This window comes from Setaria italica, chromosome II (genome assembly GCF_000263155.2).
Source record: "Setaria italica strain Yugu1 chromosome II, Setaria_italica_v2.0, whole genome shotgun sequence".
Taxonomy (NCBI): Eukaryota; Viridiplantae; Streptophyta; class Magnoliopsida; order Poales; family Poaceae; genus Setaria; species Setaria italica.
In genome coordinates this window covers 22,825,427-22,836,220 of record NC_028451.1, presented here as the reverse complement: position 1 = coordinate 22,836,220, position 10,794 = coordinate 22,825,427, and the positions used below count along the sequence as shown (strand labels likewise).

The window sequence follows — 10,794 nt, the reverse complement described above, 5'->3', positions numbered from 1 at the left end:
CACCTATTCAGGGTGTAGAAAAAGTTTGCAGCAATTTTACTGGAATTTGTACTGAACTTTTTTTATGTTGTTGAAAGTAAGAGTCGGCATCAAGGTTGGCGGCGGTAGAGATTTCCAGCGTTTCGTTCCTCACTGTATTCCGATTTCAGTCCCTAGTTCTGAATAGAACAGTAAAAAAAATTGAACTGCTTGCAGGGTAAAATGGGCAGAAATACACAATCCTAAGAGAAGTCCATTATCCAAAGAGAAGTGCCTCCAAAGACAAGTCCATTATCCACTTCTGTGGACCTTTCTCTTATTTCTTTCGCTTTCATTTTTTTAGAATGGAATATTCCTTGCACGTCTTTGATAGGCGGCTCTAAATATGGCTGGTTGTTGATTTGTTTGGTAGTAGCTTGGTGAGGTAAAGAGTACCAAAATTCTTTCTTTACCACCTGAGTTGCACGCTCGGTTGTTCTTACTTGAGATTGGTTCATTAGGGGTGTCACATTCGTGTCAAAATGGTGAGATGTGACGCTCCAAGATTGACAAAATGGACAGGTACACCTGGATCAAGATCCGAGGTGTAAAACAAAACGCATCTTCTACACGATTTCAGTCAGTTAAAGTGTTTTCCCATGCTTCTTTTATTAATCTTCCATGCTTATTTTTTAAAAAATATCTTTGTTTTAAAACATATATACATAATTAATTTGGTGGACGTGTCAATCACATGCCCGCGGCTCTGTTTCTCTTCACAAAATTCTTCAGCTGGAAATGGTGATCACGTCCTATGAAAGGTCAAACACTAGAACGACCAAGACCAATAGCGTGACACCAGCGCGTATCAGAACATGCCTTCTACTAAATCCCAACGGTGCCTCGCTTTCTAGCGTGCGCCTCCAGTCACTGCATGCAGACCGCTTTTTCTAATGTTGCTGGAGTATGTGATCTGTCTCTGCCAATTTCGAAAAAAAAAATCAGTACCAATAAACAGTTGTTACGTACCAATATCTTTTGTATTGTTTAGGAGTTAGCCCTACATGTTGTATCCCTTTTAAATGTTGGGTTCCTTGCCAACTACTTCTGGAGATTAGAGCGAGGGTCTAGATCATGTCCTGGCGTCCTTGTCTGTATTATTGTCCAGGACATAGACTCAATACACTCAACCGTATGTAATTTGCATCCGGAGCTGTAACTCTATTCAGGAAAATATGTCGATAAAATAGGCACCTGACCACCTCTTTTTCGCCTTTTGTATGGTCACTGTTTGTTCATCACCAACCTTTGAACGATTCTGATCATTACTTTAGGGCGCTGCACCTTAATTTTAATTTGAATGCAGCCAGGTGACTGCAACTACCCCTGTGTAGTCTCTTAGCGAGCCCCCACATGCTTTAGTTCACATTGCTATGAGCAATCTGCTGACAAATGAGCTGCCTTTTTGGAGGATAGAGATTGCTCAGCAAAGTAGCACCACCTAATTAGAGCGAAAACCGGGTGGTCGTTTGGAGTTTTGCAACAAATTCAGCTACCATTATCCGGATATCAACATCTACAGAAACCTATATGTACCAATCAAAATAAACATGCCAATCATACAGGAAAGTCAAGAGATGATACATAATTATGTGCTATAAAGTTGCAAGCCATAGGTAAGAACGTAAATGTAAAGCAAAGGACCATAGTAAAACTAAGCAGTGTCAAGTCAAAGAGTGACAACGTGCGAGCATTGAAGTACCCCTTCAATCCCAAGAACAAAAGGTGTCCGAGATGAGAAAAAGCTTCTAGCCATGCATCCTCTGATTGACTTAACCGGTAATCAAGCAAAGCAATCGAATCTAGTTTATGTACAAATTAAGAAACTGAACCGATTTGTAGACAGAAAGTAAACAAACTCAACCAGTTGCGAACAAAACTATTGCACCAAGAAAGCTTGATTAATCCTAAAAAATAAGGCTTGATTAATCCTAAAAAATAATGTTCTTTTTGAAAAAGTAAAAATAATGTAAATATACATTTCGAAAGTACAAAGAAGCCACCTATTTGGCCCCCTGTTCGTGATTTTAGAATTTCTAACTGTGCCAGGGATCAATTTACCTTGTTGTCTGATTTGTCTAGCGAAACATCTGATCAAATGATGTAACCCCACTGGAATTAACATAGCTGTACCAGTTAAGCACGCATTTTTAGAAAACATTTCAGGCAAGTAATGCGATCGTTCAATGTGTGTACTCATAATATCATCACTCTTGCTTCCACCATTATGTGCCCGCAAAAGCATAGGTGTTAATCAGTGACTTGTATTCTTCGTCCTCAGCACATCCTCTACTTGTAAGTACACTCACTAACCTATCTGCACCCTCTGTGTCATTCTTCTCCTTGAAACTTGCTAGGAGACTCTCAACATTAGTGGGTCTTGGTTTCCATTTACTTGCACTTTTAACTGCCGTGGCTTTCTCCATGCATGACAGAGCTTCAGATATTTTATTATCCTTCAGGTAGGCTGTGGCAAGGATTTCCCAGGTGTTTGGCTTGGGGTTTCCACCTTTTTCAACAAATTGGTTCACAATTTGTTCAGCCTTGGTAATCAAACCTTCTCTAGCATACCATGCCAGTAAAATGTTCATAGTCTTAGGATCGAAACTAGAGCTTTTGGACGCCCATTCCTCGTATAGAAGCTCAGCTCCCTCAATATCTCCTATCCTTACAAGGGCAGATAGTACCTCTTGGTAACCCAGGTTATGAATTGTAGGAAAAGTTGCCTTATACCAGTTCCAAATACGGTAAACTTCTTCCTTCTTGCCAAGATGGCTATAGAGTGTGATGAGATAGTGAAAACACTTTTTGTCCCGACCTGTTGTTCTCTTTTCAGCTCCTTTCAAGCATTCTTCTGCCTTCTCAGAGTTCCCAAGCTTAATATACATGCTAGCCAGTGTAGTATAAGTAGTCCAATTGGCAATAACAGACTCATCAGCAATCATCTGGCTAAAGACTCGCTCCATTTCATCAGCATCTTGTTTAGCTGCACAGCTCTTTATCCAAATGTTGTAAGTGCACACATCAAAGGAAACATTTCTTTCCTTCATCTCATCAATAATTGCTGACACTTCATCAGGCTCTCCAACATCAACATAGAAATTCATCAGCACATTACAAGGTAATGTGTCAGATGCAAATCCTTTTTTCCTCATTTTCTCAAACGTGTCTTCTGTTTTATCTTTCATCATAGCTTGGGCGTAAACATTTAGAAGGGAACCATAAGTCCGCTTGTCCTTCAGGGGATCAGGGAGCTCCTCAAAATATTTCTCAGCATGTGAAACACCACGCACTTTAGCAATCAGATCCAACTGGATTGCCATATCACTTGATGAGAGCGGAAATCTATCTCTGCGCTCTGTCATCCAATCGTAAACCTGTGCGTGTCATAGAAAACATTTGATGAGAATCAATATCAAGGCTATCACTGTTATGCTTGGCCATCAGAAGGAGCATTAGAAGATGCAGTAAATTCTATGCCTAGTCATCAATAAGAATTATTGCAGGTCCACAGCAAAAAGAATTTTTGAGAACGTGAAGGGAATCAAGCTATTGTTTTCGCAAAAAAAAAAAAGGAATTAGTGATGCTTGAACTGTGGCTACTTTTCCATTCGGTCCCAAATTCATGAACAAACAGGTGCATTGGCTGAAATCGAAGTGGAATAGGTGGTCGAGGGACACCACAGGAGGCGGATCGCAACAGCATATAGCTACCTGGAGCGCGAGGTTGAACCTCCTGAACTTGCGGAGCTCCTTGGCGATGCGGCAGAGCTCCCATTTGTCGAGGCGGCGCTCCCCCTCGTCCCACGCCCCCAGCGTGCGCCCCACCGGCCGCCCACCGTGCCCCACCGCGATGCGACGGTACAGGGTACCCCACCGCAGAGGAGCGCGACGCTCGTAGTCCACCGTCCCGTAGCTGTGCACCTTCGCCACCTGCTGCCCAGCAGCAGCCGCCTCCGATGCAGAAGACGACGGGGTGCTCGAGGAGGAGGCCGCGCACCTCACCGTCACCGCCACCGCCGCCGCGGAAACGCACGGACGCCTCTGCGTCGAGGGGCGTGCCGGGGTTATGGGTGAGGAGGAGGTGACGAGGTGGAGCAGCATGGTGAACGGCGAGGAGGAGGGCGGCTTCCGGTGCGGATGAAGGAAGGGGATAAGAGTGGGCGAGCCGGAGGCTGGGTTTGGGGGTTGGGCTGGCGCTTTGAGATTCGTGCACCAGCATCCGCACGATCTGGGCCCACAGCTTTCATCCTTTGCGTCTTCCCGCGCGGATTTGTATTGGTGGGCCGTGATCTGTTTATCTTTGGGCCGTGGTTCGGCCTGTAAAATCCACAACGGCTCTTCTTCCTCAGGACTGCTGCTGATGGCCCTCTCTATTTGGGAAACCTGGTTAAGTCCAAAAGAAAAAAAAAGTAATAAATAAAATAAAGAGGCCACTTGTATTAATTTTTGGGTCACTAAATTGGCAATTATTTGATTCTTTTTCTCTTTTCTGTGGCGCACTTGAAAATTCTATAACGCGTTTGCATTAAGTAGGTACAGATGGTCAAGGTCAGTTACAGCTCCTCTCTTTTCTTTTGATACATCTTTCTTTCCTCACACATCTTTCCCTTCTCCACCCATTGTTTCTCGACTATGCATACATAACCTTCACCACTTCGTCATAGGGTAGTGGACTAGAAGCACACTATCTTCGCAACCCACAACACGTAGATGCTTGTGTTTCGTGTTCTTAAGTGGAACACTACATGTTGCAAGAGTATGGTGGCCGCTCGAGCCGCCGCAAGATCTCACCATCTCTAGCCGTCGATGCTGCCTCCATTATCTTAGGTGAGAAGTTCTAGAAGCTGATTGGAACCCATATCTTTTAATGAAAATTTTGATTGGAGTTTTAGTTGCGATGGAATTCGACGATTCAAGTCTAAAGTTTTAGGAGTAGAGTAGAAGGGGAAATTTAATTGTCATATACTTTGGATCTGAGTTTTTGTGCGGACTGAAATTCGAGCAATTACTAAAGAAAGGTGTCTTTCTTTCTGTGCACATCTTATTCCCCCCTCTCCACCCTCCACTTCTCGACTACGCATAGAGCACCAACCAAAAACTCGCTATCTCCGTTGCGCAACATGAAACTCGGATCTTTAGCAAAATTTTCGATTTGAGTTGTAGTTATGGAAGAATTCAACATTTCAGTGGTAACTATCGCAGAATTAATCATTTCAAGTCGACAGTTTTCGGATTTGAGTGGAAGGGGGGAATTTTCTAGTCCGACGGGTTGAATCTAAATCGAAGGTTTTTCTTTTTGCAGGTTGAAAGTTATGATACAGAGTTGAAATTCAGGCAATTACTAAGGATATTGCCTTACTCAAGCGGAATAATGGGATTTTGAATTGGAATTTGAAGCCGGCCCTCACACATGAAGGGAGAGGAGGTAGGTTTTCTAACTATAGCAAATACAAAACTTCAACAGTTTACTTATCAATTACAGCAACTACGTATCAAGTAATAGTGGGAATGTATTAGAAAGCCATTGTGGTACCTTTTGCTATATCAGTTGAATTGTCAAAATGCACAACTAGAAAAATAAAGCGTAATGTGTTGGCACTCATTTCAATCATGTATTGACAGGCATAAGACACCAGTTATCCTGTCCAGAAGATTCAACAAGTAGCACTGATTGGAATTGGAATGGTTAGAAGTGAAACCAAAATTTTGGCTATCTGTGCTAATACCTGGGCAATGTAAAACTCCTGAAAAAATAATTGTGCCTGGCTTATAACCATGCCAAAGTTGCAGCAAGATTTTTACCGCACTCAGATTTCACTACATTCGGCCTAGGAGTAGTCTAGGCAATGCAAAAAAAAAAAAAAAAAAACATAACCGAATTCTTTAATGGAACCAAGTGCTGAAGAAATTGAGGTCACTAGTGCTGTTGCTAGTGACCTAATGCCATGTCTGGTTGCACATATCACCAACCAACACTATCATCATCAAGCATTGTCTTGGCTCTGAGAGTCAAGAGGCCCTGCAATGCAGACACGCACAGCCATGCTCAACAGGCCAAAACAGGTGAGCAAACAAACACTTCAGCACCGACTGCAAATTGCAATATCACATACATAAATCCCTAATATGCTCCTTTTTTTCATTTCCTGCAATAAGATGTCATCTTTTCCATACAGAGAACTTATAATCTCTCCATGAGCCATATGCTACAGAAAACCAGCAGAACTCCATCCAAAAGCATGCTACAAAGTGCAAACGTTAGCTGATCGGACAGTTTGCCAAGTTGGCAGACGACACATTGTTATCTGGGCGATGACAGCACATGCAAGATCAAACTGCAAAATGCCCATCAGTGGTCGGTAAATAAAGGCACCATGATCCAAGAACCTAAAAAAACTACCGCTATCGCCTGTTCCTAAGTTGCTTGCTGATGGCACCTGGGACTATGGTTGCTTGAGACACCCCTCCCCTCCAGCAACCCCATCCACGGAGGTGGAGCTGTGAGTTATTGAACTCAGCTGAGATGGTTGACAAAGAAGTTCTGCTTCCGCGTGCCGTGCATTTAGAGGAATGTCCAGCAGCAAGTCTTGATCAGAGTCACCATTGCCATACTGTGGAGGGACCAACAAGGATAACTTTTCTGGGGGTAGCATAAATAAGCTAAGTGCTCCTCCAGTGCAGGTTGAACCTTTGGTGGCATAGCCAGATTTTAGCATAGATGAGCTCTTAAATTGAGAAGCCAAATCCCCAGACTTTAAAACTCTTTTAGGAGTCCTCATGGTACCCTCTAGTTCTGCATGTTCACAAGCAAAAGCAAATAAGAAACCTTCTTTGTCACTGACATACAGAAATAGTGAAATAGGAATATACTCCGTGAGACATTTTTTGATGTCACATCTAGAAACTTGATGCAAGTCAGGATCATAGGAACTAATATTGCTAACCTGTTTCACTCTGAATGTGGGTGTCACGGGATCTTTTGAGCGGTTTCATAGTGAACTTGGTAGAGCCTTTTGATCCACTGATATTCTCCACTCCTCCAATTGCCTTAATCTCCTTTTCCTGAACAAAAAGAAATAACTAATTAGCCATGTAAAAGCAAGCTTGGAGATGAGAAAAGAGATATAAGTGATGTAGGTAAATGTATTAGAAAGCCATTGTGGTACCTTTTGCTGTTTATAGCACTCCAGCCATTTGCATCTTGTTAAATTAGTTAAGGCAAGCATCTTCACTGTATTCCATCCCTCATCACCAGAGAAAGACGGATCAAGAATTCCCTCTCCAAGAAGCATTTGGTAGCTATCTATAGCATCAGAAAACTGGATAGAATCGAACATGCTTCTAACGCTGCTGAAAGAACAAGATACAAATGAGGACTTGCACAAAATGGCATCAACTAATATGAGTAAAGATCTGGGCAAGCATAAAGTAAACCTGTCAGGAGTTGAGGATTCTGCAGGAGAAAGAAGTTTGAACAACTGTTGTTGGTCTTCTTTAGTTAGATATTTCACAAAGTTAGAGTAGTTGACAACATCCTGTTCAAGAATGAGAAGATAATATACGGGTTTAGTTTCACTGATTAGTCAATATCATATATGTCAACCATATCCAATGGCACTCTATGCAAATAACATCTACAAATTATTAACCTGAACAAGAAGGGGCATCATAGGATGGATACCTCTAAATCTACTGAAACTAAAGGTGAATCAATACTCTCCAGGATATGCTTATTTTCATAAGGAAGTTTATCCCTGCAAAACAGACACATAAAATAAAACACTTAGATTGATTCTTACCAAAGTAACTTGTTTTAGCCAATACTGAATGAACATACCAATCCTAAAATGCACACTTTTGCTAATAAGAACATAAAGAGTATAATACCTTCTAGCATTATCTTCAATATGCAGCGGTGACCTCTTTAGCCTCGCAGTTGCAGGATTTAAGTTGATTGCCCTGTTTCCACTGTGAACAACAAATGAGGCAGACCCAGAATAGGATTCGCTTGTAATGTATGATTTATTATCTGCAGGAATGGAGCTTGCTTCTGATTCTTCCTCTGGTGATTTCGAGTTCGGATGTCTTAGAAGCACACTTCCAGAGCCTATCTCAAAGGACCCAACAGGAGTTTCACTATGGTATAGTAGGTCTTCCTCTGAGGATCCTGAAAGGTAATATAGCTGCTCTTCATGCATGATGGAGCTAAGATCTTTTGCAAGCATTTCTACAGGCGACGGCTTTGGACGAGTAACACAGCTCCTCTTTCTTGATGGAACTAGGAACTCCCAAGCATGTGATTGTGCTGAACCTGAATTGGCAATATATCCGAGAGTCAGCATTGAAATATGTAACAAAAAAAGGTAACTTCTAAGTATGGCAAATCTTGAGAATCGATGTTCTTTTATTTTGTTTCACAGGGTTCATGTGATCAAGTATCACTTCAGGGACATGATAAAGGAAGACACGTAGTCATGTATGATACATCAAGTATTGATATTTAATGAAACATTATTTTCGCCAGATATTAGGGCCCATGCCGTCTGAACCCAATTTGCAGATTGCAATCCTTCACAGTTACCTCTATAAAAATAGTGAGCAATAAGTACCTGATGGTTTATCAAATCACCATAAGTTCTGAACTTCTCATGAAGTCATAATTCTGGACTACAGACAGAACAGGAGTTTACAAAAAAAAAAAAGTTGTTTGGGTGGCGTCAACGCATTCATGAAAAACAGAGGAAAAATCAGATCTGCATTACAATTTAGAAACCTCTTACTAAATATGAGCTAAAAGGGTACTGGTAGAATAACAATATAAAGATGTCTAAAGAAAATTTTTGAGTTTTAAGCATAACTTCGTAGATAAAGCATCCAAGAATGTACTTCTGACATTTAAGTCCTATCACTTGTCTGAATTGAATCTAGCCACATGCACAGACTCACAAAGGATGAGAGGGCACACAAATCATTTTATTAAGCAACAACAAAGTAGGCATTGAGATCACTGACCAGTCATTTCACTTGCATCAGCAGCACCATATGGGCCGCAACTCTCAGAGTATGACACTGCAGATCCTGAACTAGACCGATTGCTTGGGTCAGCATCCCCCATCTTTTGGAAATTCTGACAAGAAAATGGCCCATTATCCATTATGATGTGATTTGGTTTTTTCTTCTGTGACTTCGACTTTGATGTTGGTGGCTTCAGCTTGCTAACTCTAGGTTCATTGTCATCAATATAATCCTTGCGATGCATTGGAGTGTAGTTTGCCAATGACCCCTTTGTTCTCCATCTTGAGCCACATGCATTGCAGAGCACCGGCTTATCTGGTGGCCCATTTCGCCAAAGGGGAGTACCTGTTCAAGCATTACCCATGAGAAATCCATCAAAATCGATACACAAAAATGCGAGCAGAGTACAAGTTCAGATTTTAATGACAGTGTCCTACTGCCCACAGGAATTGGTATCACAATTTAGATGTATCAAGAGATGGTGCCATCAAGTTAGGGAACATAGAAAACAGGTAAGAAACTATACATTATCAAAGAATGTATCCAAAAGATATCATGTAACTAACCACATACATTGAGATTAGATATTTCAGATATTGTTTTCAAAGCCTCAATGGTTAGTTCAACTGTAGAGGCATGTAATTCTAATCTGCTGTTCTACACAATGGCCATACTGAATGCAGATAGCCACTTCAAAGGAGCATTTTGCTGCAGTAAGAAGCTAAAGAAAGTTCAGGCCATGTAATGCTGCTAGCACAAGACGGGATAATATTGTGTAAATTATACAGCAAACTTAAGTTTTCACTTCAATGGCACCCTGAAACTAAGCATTTCTGTAGAAGCAGCAGCAAGTTTACTCTAAATATCTGATTGGCAGAAGCAAATGGTTATTTTCCTCTTGCAGAATAGGAGTGAGAGCTGCATCTAAACTCTCATTATCTCCGAAAGTCATCTAAGAAGCGCATATCCACCGCAGTCAAACACGAGTCTAAATGTGTTCCGTGGGTATAATCTGTTCCTCAAGTTCAGAATTTTACAGGCAAAGGCCTCTGAAACCTCAACTATGTGCACAGATTTCTCTTGAACACTCATGGCAGTTCAATGGATTCAGATATAATAATAACCATCAACAAACGCACAAGGAACACGGAAATATGAGGAATCCGAGTCCATGGAGTCCAAAGATTTCGTCTACGGCCCGGTTCCCAGATGCATAATTGGGGGAAATCGTACCCCGAAAAGTATTACTTGCTGAGGAACAAAGGGGCAAAAGGGAGGAAAACAAGAGAAAAAAGAACAACTGGAAGAAAAATTCTAGCTTTATTCAAGAACAAGAGCTCACTTGTGACTCCGCAATGACGGCAGGGTCCTTGCTTCCCCATGATTCCCTTTGCTCCTCACCTCCCCACAGGTGAAGAAGAACGGACCGGAGGAAAATCCAAACAAAACAAACACGGAAAAACAAAGCAGAAACAAGCAGTTCTCCTGTACAGGTAAATTTTTGAGCAAAAAAAGGGGAAAAATCAAGAACTATTTCTCTGTATGAATCTCGTCAAACCCAAAGGGGATTCCTGGGGACAATTCCACAGCCCATGAGGTGCTCAAAAACCAAGTCTTGCTTGGTAGGTGTTCTTCTTTCTTCCTCTCCCTATTTGTTTTCCTATTGTTCTGTATCCAGTCTTTTAGAGAGAGGGAGGAGGAGAGAGAGAGAGAGAGAGGGGGGAAAGGGGTGGAGAAATAATGGAGGAAGGAATGCAG

At 41.7% G+C, this 10,794-nt stretch overlaps 1 protein-coding gene across 1 annotated transcript; it reads right to left on the bottom strand.

Moving 5' to 3' along the window:
- Positions 1–1,900: 1,900 nt before the first annotated feature.
- LOC101755887 lies at positions 1,901–10,794 on the bottom strand. Its single transcript, XM_012843640.3, has 12 exons — positions 10,379–10,794; positions 9,034–9,381; positions 7,909–8,332; positions 7,703–7,775; positions 7,456–7,556; positions 7,188–7,371; positions 6,966–7,083; positions 6,466–6,814; positions 6,344–6,356; positions 5,992–6,040; positions 3,733–4,193; positions 1,901–3,395 (listed from the first exon to the last, which is right to left on the bottom strand). Exons 1-12 carry the CDS (start codon positions 10,416–10,418, stop codon positions 2,244–2,246), a joined length of 3,312 nt encoding a protein of 1,103 aa, XP_012699094.1. The 5' UTR covers positions 10,419–10,794; the 3' UTR covers positions 1,901–2,243.

Bases quoted from the DNA above. Each gene is read 5' to 3' on its own strand.
- LOC101755887 (XM_012843640.3), bottom strand. From the start codon at position 10,418: ATGGGGAAGCAAGGACCCTGCCGTCATTGCGGAGTCACAA. The intron at 7,557-7,702 runs GTATCCATCCTA...ATTCTTGAACAG, and splicing joins TAGTTTCAGTAGATTTAGAG to GATGTTGTCAACTACTCTAA. The intron at 6,815-6,965 runs GTTAGCAATATT...GTGAACATGCAG, and splicing joins CCACATTCAGAGTGAAACAG to AACTAGAGGGTACCATGAGG.